Raw genomic sequence first — 13,547 nt, forward strand, 5'->3', positions numbered from 1 at the left:
GCTGTTAGTGAAGGAATGTATAAACATTAGAAATCTCAAGTTTTAGGCTTCTGTTTCTGGAGTAGAGTCACTATATTTCTCAACTGTGAAGGAATTCTTGTTATGTGAAAAAATTTTAATTTCTAAATGAGAAAACTGAGGTACTCAAAGAGAAACAAATTCCTCAATCCTGCATTGCTAATTTTTCTAGAAATATGTGTAAATACTAAATTTATATGTTTGCCTTCATGAAGATTTTTTTGAGGTATCTATTGACTTTTTTTTAAAGATGAAAAAATGTATAGCAAAATGATATGTGATGAAATCATAAGCGCTTTACATTGAAGGTTTATGATTCTTTGGGTGTCCTGTAGTAGTGATGGTCCCAGGGTTCTAATTGATTCTATAAGGTCAACATTCTATAATATTTTTGAGATTGATAGATCATCTTACATTTGCAATTTGTAATTTCCCTTAAAAACACTATCTTCTGACATAGTATTTGTATAAGCTCACCTTCAAAGGCACAGAAAAGTTAGGACTTAATAAGCACTAATTGGACACATGACTTACCTAGAACTTCACTGTAAAACTGGTCCCACTTCTTTATATCATGTATTTGAAACCAAAAGTCAAAATAAAGCTTATGTATCATATTTTTTATCCTCTCTGTGAAAGTCATTTGATCACTTAATTCTGACATAACAACAGGTACATAGGAAGGAGGGAACAGAAATCCTCCACCATTCTTCTCAAATGTGTAGCCAACAGTGAAGCGGAGGCTGTACACAAAGGGTATGTTAAATAGCTCAGCCAGTAGCTCCCCACAGGGATTAAGGGCATCTGCCAGAATGACATCAAACTTTGTCTCTTTTAGTTTTGTCATAAGTTTCTTGTTCAAAACTGCATCTTTACAGAGCCTTTCACTATAGTAATAATATTCCCAACACAATTCTTGTAGTTTGGAAAAATACGACAAAAATGTACTGTTTGAAATACTATATATCCAAATATCTAGCAGTTTCATAAGAGAATCTTCCATATCATTTTTAGTTAAAGATGTAGGATAAACTTCAAATTTAATAGCAGATGATTTACTGTCATTGACAAAAGTAGAAGCCGAGGATGTCAACACAGTCACCTCATGACCTCTCCGAACAAGCTCTTCCAGGATTGTCTTCATATTTATCCAATGGCTGTATTCTGTGGGCCACACCAGCACCTTTCCACAACTCCCAGAGCTAAAATAACAACTGAGTTGTAACAGCAGAAAGACTGACGTCCATTTCAGAGACATCCTGGTCTCATGCAATCCTTCTTTTCCAGTTGCTGTTTCTTTCTGTCATTTCTCATACTTAAATCTGAGGATAAATCAATCAAGTTAAAATATAACTGCTAAAGTTAAAAATAAACACATAATATTAACAGTCTGAATAGGTGCATGCCAAGGAGACAAACAAAAGATAGATGACCTCATATTTATTTTAGTGTGTTAGGTGTTCTTTTGTGTTTACAACTACTCTAGTCAAACAATAACTTTTATGACCCAGCATATGTAATATGTAAGTAATCTTATGTAATTATTTTATAATGCTGTTAAGAACAGTGGCAAATGAGAGGCTCCTGCGACTTCAATGCCCTGCACACAGAGAGATGAAGTAATTATACAACACAAACAGCATTTTTAATATCATGGTACAAGGAATGTCTTCTAAAACTTTGTTGATATATAATTCATATACCATATGATTCACCAATTAGTGTGTACAGTTCAGTGTTTCCTAGTATATTCACAGAATTTTACATCCACTACAACAATCAGTATTACCTCCAAAAAATTATATACAATAGCCTTTAACCCCCCACTCTGAAATTTTGCATCCATCCTACCCTAGGCAACCACTAATCTAATTTCTATCTCTATAGATTAGCATTTTCTCTACCTTTCAAAAAATAAATGAGGATTTTCCAGGGAACATGGCCGATGGGATAAAATTTCAGCTGTAGACAGAGCAGCATGTGGAGGCTTGCACTGTGAATTTTAGCTGCAGATCAACTGCAAGAACAGACCAGCAATTCTGAGAGGACCCACAGACCCTCTGCAGTAAGTGTACTGCTCCTGCAGGCCCTGGGAGACATACTAAATACTGTGAGTGCCCCAACAATGGAAGTGTCAAAGGGATAGCCCCCTCTCCCGAATACGCATCCCCACTGGAGAAGCTGAAGGTCTGTTTGTGGGAGAAGTTCCTGACTTTACCTGGAGGTGATTCAAGTTAGAGAACAAAGCCAAGCAAAATACAGGGGTAGAGGAAGTAGCAGAAAGCCACTAGGAGCTCTCTGGATACCCAAGTGGCTCATTCCTGCCTGATGCCACAGGAATCCATCATGAGGGTGACCAGTGGAGCAGGGGGTTCAAAGATTCTCCTCAGAGCCTGAAAGCCTGAAGGGATGAGTAACTCCTCCCTTCTTAGGCCCAGTCCCAAGACACAAAACCACTTGCATCAGCAGCATGTGTCAGCAAGATAGAAGCAGGAAGGGAGCCGGCCAGAAGACACTTACCCTGGCTGGAAGACATGTACCCCTGAAGATCAAGAAAGAAGCTGTCCAGGTACTATATAGTAATCACGTCAGAGTGGGACACTTACTGTTTACAGAGGACTGTAAAACCCCTGTCCCATACTCACTTGGGACTGATGCCATTTTAGGCCTGAGCCCACCTGCACCCAGGCACTCATTAAAGCTGCATATTGCTCCACACAGCCTCATGTTGTCTGTTGGTGCACTCTGGGGGTTCAAATCGATTCAAGAACCTTACATCTGGTGGGAAAACCCGGGAGGGGCTCAGGTCTGTGTTGCTCGCAGACCTACCCATTCTCCCCAGAGAGCAGGCCACAGCAACCAGACAAAGGAAGCTCCTCAGCCTCCAGTTACCTCTCTGTGCATGCACATTGGTCACTGATCTCGCCTACTGGTAAGTTTCCCTGAGAGCCCAGTTAACAGGGGAAAATCTGCATGGCCTCTCTTAGTTTCTCTGGTCCAAAAATCCAGCATTGATCCAACAAGGTTCCAGCACGTGCCAGGCATTCACTGATCATCTGGTCTTAGGGGGATGCCACTAAGCCATTTGATCCCTTTCCGGGAACCAAAAAGGCAGCGGTGATGATAACTCCTTTTATCGTCTCCTTCCAGCTGTCCAGGACGGTCTCCTTTTTCCCTGTTCTCCTGAGCCTACTCTTTGATATGGAAAACTCCTGGTCCTCCATTCCAAAAAACAGCCTTCCAGGTTGCCTTATAAAAAATCTGCAAACCTTAGACCTCAGGCAAGACGTCCGCCCTAAGTGTCTTATCTTTTTTATACAATAAAGCCTGGTCAGACTGTGAATTAGATTAGATAACGAGTCCAGATGGCCCACAAATAGATCATTCTACTTTACAATTTCAACTGACTTAAGCAGTTATTGCCAGCCACTGGAAAAAATGGGGAGAAATTCCTTGTGTCCAGGACTTTTTGCACTCAGATCACAAACTGACCTCTGCAATTCTTGCTTACCTGTTCAAATCCTTCTCCATTCTCATTTCCCTCATCACCTTTCTCCTCCTGACCCTACCTCTTTTCCTCATTGGATCCAGCTGACTGCTATCCACCCGTCCCAGCCCCTACCCCTCCATCTCAACCATCTTCATTAACTCCCCAAGCTTCCTCATTGTCTTCTCAGCCATCATCTTCCCAGCTGACATCACCTCCAAAATTAGCCACTTCTTTTCCTACACCGTCCTCTCCTCAGGACAACTCTAGCATTGCTTGTACTCATTCTCCTTCCTCACTGCCCTCTCCTGAAGCCCGTAAACCCATCAAGTCACCTTACATCCCTATCTGTCCTCCACTGCCTATCAACTCAACCCCCCTTTCCCCTTCAAACCCTCAGCAGGAACCCCTTCTGGCTTCTTCCTTCTCTCCTGCCCACACCAGCGTAGGCACCATCTTTGGCCCATGCACCACCCGTACTTCAGCGCTGGTGCTAGGTTCCCCACTTCAGGAAGTAGCAGGAACTGAAGGTATTGTTAGAATTCATGTTCCCTTCTTCCTCACTGATCTCTCTCAAATTAACAAAAGACTCAGTTCATTTTCAGAAGACCTTACCTCTTATATTAGGGAGTTTCAGTACCTTATACAGTCTTATGAACTAACCTGGCACGACCTCTACTTATCCTGTCTTCCACCCTCACCCCAGAAGACCGGGTCCATATTTGGACCCTAGCTCAGGTGTATGCTAATACAATTCATCACCAAGCTCCTGCCCAGCCTACTGGCACAGAGGCAGTCCTGAACCAGGAATCCCACCAGGATTGTCAAGACAGGGCCTCTGGACACTGCCATCAAGACCACATGATTGTGTGTCTCCTTGCAGGACTCAAAAAGGGTTCCCATAAAGTCGTAGACTATGAAAAACTTTCAGAAATCACCGAAGGTGCTGACAAAAACCCAACCCTTTTTCTCTTCTGTTTAACTGAAGTCATGAGAAAATATACCAACCTAGACCCAGCCAGCCCCAAAGGAACCACTATTTTAAACCTTTGCTTCCTCAACCAACCTACCCCTGACATTTGGCGCAAGCTTCAGAAGCTTGACTACGGCTCTCAAACCCCACAATGAAACCTTCTTAATTTAGCCTTCAAAGCCTTTAATAGTTGTGATGAGGAAAGTAAAAGAGAGAGAGAAAAAAAAGGACAGTTTCAAATGCTTGCCTCCACCATCAGGGGCCCTGTAGGCCCATGGGGCTGCAGCTCCACACAGAGGCCTCCTAGCAATCCACCTCCACCTAGTACCTATTATCAAGTGCGGCAATGAAGGCCACTGGTCTGGGCAATGCCCAAACCCAGGTAAGCCCACCAGGCCGTGCCCCCTCTGCAGAGGACCCCACTGGAAGTCAGACTGTGAGGAGCCCCAGCAAGGACCGCCCCCTTGCCTGCCCCAGCCGGCCAAAACCTCCTTCTCCGATCTCATCGTCCTTGCTGCTGAAGACAGACAGTGACCTGGAACAGACGCCCCAGCAACTACCATTGCTTCATCTGAGCCAAGGGTAACCCTGATAGTGGCAGGTAGGCCAGTGTGTTTTTTGAAAATTAATATCAGGGCAACTTATTCTGTTTTACCTAAATTTTCAGGACCCAGCCAGTCCTCCCAAGTCTCTGTTGTGGGAATCAATGGACAAGTCTCCAAACTCCAAGCCCCCCCTCCACTTTTCTGCTCCTTGCACAACTTTTCCTTCGGTCACTCTTTCTTAGTCTTGCCCTTATGCCCAACTATGCTCCTCGGCAGAGACAACTTTTCAAAACTCCACACTGCTCTCCACTTCCACATTCCCCACAGTACCCAACACATCAACCCAGACCCCTCCAAGTCTTCTAACTTTTTTCTACTCCTCCGACTTCCCACCCTAAAACATTCAACTTTTCCTTATCCCCCATCTGTAGTTAACCCCACTTTTTGAGATACTTCTATACCCTCAGTCACAGAACACCACACTCCCATCCACACCACCCTTAAGAAGTCCACTCAGTTCCTATCACAGAAGCAGTATCCCATCCCCCAAGCAACTCTCAAAGGCCTAAAGCATATCATTTCTCTCCTCCTCACCAGTCACCTATTCAGCCCAACAAACTCTCCTTTTAACACACCAGTTCCACCCGTTAAAATGCCAGATGGAACTTATCACTTAATCCAGGACCTCAGTCTCATTAACCAAGCTCTACTCCCAGTAAGCCCAGTAGTTCCTAACCCATATACTTTACTTTCCACAATTCCCTCCAATGCCACTCATTTTTCTGTTCTAAACCTAAAGGATGCCTTTTTGCAATTCCTTTACACCCTGATTACCAGAACTTCTTTGCCTTTACGTGGGAAAGCTCCGACAACCACCCTTCATGTCAGCGCACCTGGTGTGTACTATCTCAAGGTTTTAGAGACAGCTCCCACCTTTTTGGGCAAGCCTTTGCTAGTGACTTCGGTACTTTATCCCTAAAATCATCCTCTCTCCTTTAATATGTTAATAATCTGCTCCTGTGTAGCCCCTCTCAAAGAAACTGCAACACCCATACATACTATCTCTCTTTTAATCTTCTTGGCAGAACGGAGGTATCAGGTATCCCCTAAGAAAGCACAAATATGCACCCCCCTAGTCACCTATCTAGGCCTAGCTCTTACTCGCTGAACCCAAGGTCTCACAACAGACCACATATCCCTCCTCCAGTCCCTCCCACCTCCGCAAACTAAGCAAGAAATTATCTCTTTTCCAGGATTAGTGAAATATTTTAGGCTCTGGGTTTCCTCCTTTGATCTACTTGCCAAACCGTTACACCAAGCTGCTAAAAGCCCTCTCCATGAGCCTTTAAAACCTGCACAGCCTATTATCCAACCTTTCCATGTACTCCAAAAGGCTCTTATCTCAGCCCCCATCCTCACTCTCCCAGACCTCACTAAAACTTTCTCCCTCTATACTGATGAATGGCGTGGAGTTGCACTAGGTGTTCTAACCTAGTCTCAGGGACCCACTCCCCAAGGTTGTTGCCTACTACCTCCCTAAACAGCTTGAAGCCACAGTTATCAGATGGCCTACCTGCCTCTGAGCATTGGTGGCAGCTGCTGTCCTCTCTGTTAAAAGCCTAAAACTATCTCTTCATGCCAACCTAACAGTTTATTCAACGCATAACATCAAAGACATGTTAGCTCACTGCAGTGTACTAAGTCTTTTCTCTGCCCCATATCTCCTCTAACTGTATGCTCTATTCATAGAAACTCCCCACATCACCATGCTAACCAGCTCCCATCTAAACCCAGCCATGCTCTTACCTGAAGTTACAACCGCCCAAAACTATTATTCACACTCTTCTGTGTGAATACTGTTCAAACCTTTCTTATACCTTTTCCAAACCTAACAGACCAATCCCTTCCAGATGCCTCCTTTACTTAGTTTGTAGATGGCAGCTCCTTCCTACATCAAGGACACCGACATGCTGGCTATGCTATAGTGTCACCGCCCCCCTCAACACTATTGAAGCCAATCCGCTCCTCCTAGGCACCACCTCCCAAAAAGCTGAACTCATTGCCCTCACTTGAGCTCTCACTCTAACATCCGGAAAACAGATCAATACATTCAAATTCTCGTTTTACATTCCACGTAGTGCACTCATAATCATCCATCTGGAAAAAACAAGGTTTCCTAACTGTAAATAATACTCCTGTCATAAGTGGCTCGCTCATCAGCGAGCTCCTTCAAGCTGCCAAGCTCCCCCAGAAAGTTGCCATCATTCCTCGCAGGGGCCACCACACCCCAGACAATCCTAAATTGGATGGAAATGCCCTAGCAGATCAGGTAGACAAACAAGTAGCCCTACAACCTTGCAAAGGCCGGTTGCTATCCCTGTCCTTGTTCTCTCCTCTTTACTCCTCAGAAGAAAAAGAAGACTGAGCCCAAAACCTTCAAAAGCAAGGATCTTGTTATGTCAAGGAAGGGTGCTTGTTCTTCCTCACTCTCAAAGCCTTCCTCATCTCCAAAGCCTCCACAATACTTTCCATGTTGGTTACCAGCCTCTCTTGCAACTTCTCCACCCTATTCTCACTTGTTCTCACCATTCCAGCCACGTTCAAGAAATTACCCAGTCCTGCTCTATCTACCCCTCAGTGTAACCCCAGGACTCCCTGCAGCCTCTGCCTTTTCCTACCCACCAAGCCCAGGGCCAGATACCTGGGGAAGATTGGCAAGTAGACTTCACTCATATGCCGCATGATAAATGACTCTGCTATCTTCTAGTCCTTGTCCGTACTTTCTCCGGTTAGGTAGAAGCATTCCCAACAACTTCAGAAGGTGCAAATATCATCACATAAACTCATCATGTAAACAATTTCCCGTTTCAGACTCCCAACATCCATCCAGTCCGATAGTGGTCCTGCCTTCATCAGTCAAATTTCCCAAGGCATTTTTACATCCTTAAGAATAAAGTAAGTTCTCCACACACCCTACAGGCCTCAATCTTCAGGCAAGGTTGAAAAAATTAACTCTGTCCTTAAAGCCCAACTCACCAAGCTGGCTCTAGAAACCTGCCAGTCCTGGACAAAAAAAAATCTCCCTTTTGCCCTCATGAGACTTTGTACAACAGCAAAAGCACCCTCTTTTTATAGTCTCTTTGAAATCATGTATGATCAAACATTCGTCTTGGGGCCTCCACCCTTATCAGACTCTGAGCCACTCAGGAGTAACCTCCCCTCCTTAATCCAGTCATGGTCTTTCATTTATGAAGCAGCAAATGAGGTCATGCCTCTCCCTGTTGACATCTCCTTGTCCTCTCAACCTAACTGTCTTGCAGGCACAGACGTGTAACCAGACAATCCAGACGGTGCTCCTGCTACAACGACATGCTGGATACCAACCAGTTTCTCAAGAATACCCCCAAAATTAAGGTTTTCTTTTCCCAAGGTGCCCATGCCAACCCCTATGTCATGCCTGAAGTAGTTATTGAGAAAGTCACCCCTTTTTCCTTTATTCTATAACCAAATAGACAAGAATGAAAGATTCTCCTTGAGTCCTGAAAGCTTGAAGGGATGAGTAACTCCTCCTCTCAGGTGCAGTCCCAAGATGCAAGGCCACTTGTGTCAGCAGCATGCATCAGCAAGATAGCAGAAGCAGGAAGAGAGCCAACTGGAAGACACCTACCCTGGCTGGAAGACACATACCCCTGAAGATCAAGAAAGAGGTCGTCTGGGTACTAGATAGCAGTCACACCAGACTGGGACACTTACTGTTTACAGAGGACTATAAAACCCCTGTCCCATCCTCACTTGGGGCTGATGCCATTTTAGGCCTTAGTCCGCCTGCACCCAGGTACTCATTAAAACAGCATGTTGTTCCACACTGTCTCGTGTTTTCTGTTGATGCGCTCTCGGAGTTTGAACTGTTACAAGAACATTACAGGGGTAAAAGTCCACAGTGAAAGGGATTTCTCTGCTGAACTTTGTAACAATTTGAACAGGTGAGAAGCCTCCTGGCCAGAACTTGGGGGAGGGCATGAATCCAGCTTGCAGACTTCACAGGCAGGGGAAGAACTAATGCCCTTTTCTTTGCAGCTGGGATGTAGAAAACCTCAGGCAAATATTCAAGGCCAATTTGCCTTCCTCCTGGAAACAGACTCGGTATTGTTGCAGGGGCCACGGTGGAAGTGACAGTGGCCTTTCAGTGTGCATGAGAGCTGGGTGAGGCCTGTGACTGCTGGCTTTCCCTGACAACCTCATAACTCAGCAGAGGCAGCCATAATCCACCTAGGTACACAACTCCAGTGACCTGAGAATCTCACCCCTATCCCCCACAGCAGCCAAAGCAAGGCCTGCCCAAGGAGGGCCTGAGCTCAAACACGCCTAGACCCGCCCCCACCTGAAGGTCCTTCCCTAACCTCCCCCCACTCCCCCATAGCAGAAGACAGAGGACCTATAATCTTGGGAGTTCTAGGGCCCCGCTCAGCACCAGTCCCTCTCCACACTACTACAGCTGATGCTTTCTGGAAAGCACCACCTCCTGGCAGGAGGCCAACCAGCACAAAATAGACCATTAAGCCACCAAAGCTAAAGATCCCCACAGAGTCCTTTATACCCTCCACCTGAACAGACACTGGTATCCAGAGCTGAGAGATCCATAGATATTTCATATCACAGGACTCTGCAGACAACCCCCAGTACCAGCCTGGAGCTGGGTAGACTCGCTGGGTGGCTAGACCCAGAAGAGAGACAACAATCACTGTAGTTTGGCTCACAGGATATCACATCCACAAAAAAAGGGGAGAGTACTACAACAAGGGAACACCCCGTGGGACAAAAAAAGTCTGAACAACAGTCTTCAGCCCCAGACCTTCCCTCAGACAGAGCCTACACAAATGAGAAGGAACCAGAACACCAACTCTGGGAATATGACAAAAGAAAGCTTGTTAACAACCCCCCCCCCGACCCCGCGCTGAAAATCACGCTAGTTCACCAGTAATTTATGTAAATCAAGAAGTCCCTGATTTACCTGAAAAAGAATTCAGGGGGTTAGTTATTAATCTAATCAGGGAGGGACCAGAGAAAGGCAAAGCCCAATGTAAGGAAATCCAAAACATAATACAATAAGTGAAGAGAGAAATAGTCAATGAAATAACTGAAAGACAAAGAAATAAAAAATTCAGGAAACTTTGAACACACTTTTAGAAATGCAAAATGCTCAGGAAAATCTCAGCAATAGAATTGAACAAAGAGAAGAAAGAAATTCAGAACTCAAAGACAAGGTCTTCAAACTAACTTGATACAATACAGAAAAAAAAATGAAAAAGAAAAAGAAAATATGAACAAAGACTCCAAGAAGTCTGGGACTACATTAAATGACCAATTCTAAGAAGAATCAGTATTCCTGAGGAAGAAGACAATTCAAAAACCTTGGAAATATATTTGGGGGAATAATTGAGGAAAACTTCCCCAGTCTTCCTAGAGACCCACACAAGAAGCACAAAGAACACCTGGGAAATTCATCGCAAAAAGATCTACACCTAGGCACATTGTCATCAGGTTATTCAAAGTTAAGGTGAAGGAAAGACCGGGCGTGGTGGCTCACGCCTGTAATCCCACTACTTTGGGAGGCCGAGACAGGCAGATCACGAGGTCAGGAGATTGAGGCCACCCTGGCTAACACGGTGAAACCCCGTCTCTACTAAAAATACAAAAATTAGCCCGGCGCGGTGGCGGGCGCCTGTAGTCCCCACTACTCGGGAGGCTGAGGCAGGAAAATGGTGTGAACCTGGGAGGCGAAGTTTGCAGTGAGTGGAGATTGCACCACTGCACTCCAGCCTGGGCAACAGAGTGAGACTCCCTCTCAAAAAAAAAAAAAAAAAAAAAAAAGATGAAGGAAAGAAGCCAGGCACGGTGGCTCATGCATGTAATCCCAACACTTTGGGAGGCTGAGGTGGGCAGACCACCTGAGGTCGGGAGTTCGAGACCAGCCTGACTAACATGGTGAAACCCCGTCTCTACTAAAAATACAAAAATTAGCCAGGCATGGTGGCACGCACCTGTAAGCCCAGCTACTCAGGAGGCTGAGGTGGGAGAATTGCTTGAATCCAAGAAGTAGAGGTTGTGGTGAGCCGAGATTATGCTGTTGCACTGTAACCTGGGCAAAAAGAGTGAAACTCCATCTCAAAAAAAAAAAAAGGAAAGAATCTTAAGAGCTGTGAGAGAGAAGCAGCAGGTAACCTATAAAGGAAAACCTATTTGATTAACAGCAGATTTCTCAGCAGAAACCCTATAAACTAGAAAGGATTAGGGCCCTATCTTCAGCCTCTTCAAACAAAACAATTATCAGCCAAGAATTTTGTATCCAGTGAAACCAAGCATCATATATGAAGGAAAGATAGCCATTTTCAGAAAACAAATGCTGAGAGAATTCGCCATTACCAAGCCACCACTACAAGAACTGTTAAAGGAAATCTAAATCTTGAAATAAATTCTGGAAACACATCAAAACAGCATATCTTTAAAGCATAAATCACATAAGACCCAAAAGATCATTCAAGGCTGCTATGAACACCTTTATGCACATAAATTAGAAAATGTAGAAGAGATGGATAAATTCCTGGAAAAATACAACCTTCCTAACTTAAATCAGGAAGAATTAGATACCCTGAACATACCAATAAGAATCAGCAAGATTGAAATGGTAATTTAAAAATTTCCAACAAAAAAAGTCTAGGACCACACAGATTCACAGCAGAATTCTACCAGACATTCAAAGAAGAATTGGCACCAATCCTTTTGACACTATTCCGCAAGACAGAGAAAAGAGGAACCCTCCCTAATTCATTCTATGAAACCAGCATCTCCCGAATACCAAATCCAAAAAAGGACACAACCAAAAAAGAAAACTACAGACCTATACCCTTAATGAACATAAATGCTAAAATTCTTAACAAGATACTAGCTAACTGAATCCTACAATGTAAAAAAAGATAATCCACCATGACAACGTTAGTTTTATACCAGGGATGCAGGGATGTTTTAATACACACAAGTCAATAAATGTGGTACATCACATAAACAGAATTAAAAACAAAAATCACATGATCATCTCAATAGATGCAGAAAAAGCATTTGACAAAATCTAGCATTGCTTTATGATTAAAATTCTCAGCAAAATCAGCATACAAGGGAATACCTTAATATAATAAAAGCTATCTATGGCAAACCCTCAGCCAATGTAATACTGAATGGGGAAAAGGTGAAAGCATTCCCTCTGAGACTGGGAACAAGACAAGGATGCCCACTCTCACCACTCCTCTTCAACATAGTACTAGAAGTCCTAGCCAGAGCAATCAGAAAAGAGAAAGAAATAAAATCAGTAAAGAATCCAAATCAGTAAAGAAGAAGTCAAACTGTCCCTGTTTGCTAACAATATGATTGTTTACCTTGAAAATCCTAAGGACTCCTCCAGAAAGCATATAGAACTGATAAAAGAATACTGGAAAGTTTCCAGTGCAAGACTAATGTACACAAATCAGTAGCTCTTGTATACACCAAAAGCAACTAAGCAGAGTATCAAATCAAGAACTCAACCCATTTTACAATAGCTGCAAACAAATAAAGTAAAATAAAATACTTAGGAATATACCTAACAAAGGATTCAAAACACCTCTACAAGGAAAACTACAAATCACTGCTGAAATATGTGTCATAGATGACACAAACAGATGGAAAAACACCCCATGCTCATGGATGGATAGAATAAATATTGTGAAAATGACCATACTGCCAAAAGCAATCTACAAATTCAATACAATCCCCATGAAAATACCACGATCATTCTTCACAGAATTAGAACAAACAATTTAAAATTCATGTGGAACCAAAAAGGAGCCCACATAGCCAAAGCAAGACTAAGCAAAAAGAACAAATCTGGAGCCATCACGCTACCTGATTTCAAACTATACTCTAGGGTCATAGTCACCAAAACAGAGTGGTACTCATATAAAAATAGGCACATAGATGAATGGAACAGAATGGAGAACCCAGAAATAAACCCAAATACTTACAGCCAACTGATCTTTGATGAAGTAAACAGAAACATATAGTGGGGAAAGACACCCTTTTCAACAAATGGTGCTGGGATAGTTGGCTAGTCACATGTAGAAGAATGAAACTGAATCCTTATCTCTCACTTTATGCAAAAATCAACTCAAAATGGATTAAAGACTGAAACCTAAGACCTGAAACTGGAACTCTAGAAGGTAACACTGGAAAAACCCTTCTAGGAGTTGGCTTAGGCAAGGATTTCATGACCAAAAACCCAAAAGCAAATGCAATAAAACCAAAGATAAATAGGTAGGACCTAATTAAACTAACTTTTGCACAGCAAAAGGAGCAGTCAGCGGAGTAAATGGACAACCCACAGAGTGGGAGAAAATCTTCTTAATCTATACCTATGGCAAAGTACTAATGTCCAGAATCTACAACGAACTCAAATAAATCAGTGAGAAAAAAAAAAAATCCCCCCAAAAAGTGG

The 13,547-nt window shown here is 43.4% G+C and overlaps 1 protein-coding gene and 1 long non-coding RNA gene across 2 annotated transcripts in view; one reads left to right on the top strand and one right to left on the bottom strand.

Moving 5' to 3' along the window:
* LOC105463617 (UDP-glucuronosyltransferase 2B20) overlaps window positions 1-8,883 on the bottom strand; it is a 32,478-nt gene extending 23,595 nt beyond the window's left edge. Inside the window, exons 1-2 of the mRNA XM_011710825.2 lie at window positions 8,777-8,883; window positions 553-1,340 (exon numbers count right to left, since the gene is read on the bottom strand). Of these exons, the coding sequence (XP_011709127.2) occupies window positions 553-1,276 (724 nt within the window). The 5' untranslated portion in view covers window positions 1,277-1,340; window positions 8,777-8,883. The remainder of the gene's footprint in view (window positions 1-552; window positions 1,341-8,776) is intronic.
* LOC139362387 (uncharacterized) lies at window positions 4,831-8,778 on the top strand. The gene is made up of 3 exons (XR_011621207.1): window positions 4,831-5,079; window positions 7,895-7,978; window positions 8,344-8,778. It is a non-coding gene; the product is annotated as an uncharacterized lncRNA (long non-coding RNA).
* Window positions 8,884-13,547: the final 4,664 nt, after the last annotated feature.

The sequence above is a fragment of the Macaca nemestrina genome, chromosome 3 (genome assembly GCF_043159975.1).
Source record: "Macaca nemestrina isolate mMacNem1 chromosome 3, mMacNem.hap1, whole genome shotgun sequence".
NCBI classification, from domain to species: Eukaryota; Metazoa; Chordata; class Mammalia; order Primates; family Cercopithecidae; genus Macaca; species Macaca nemestrina.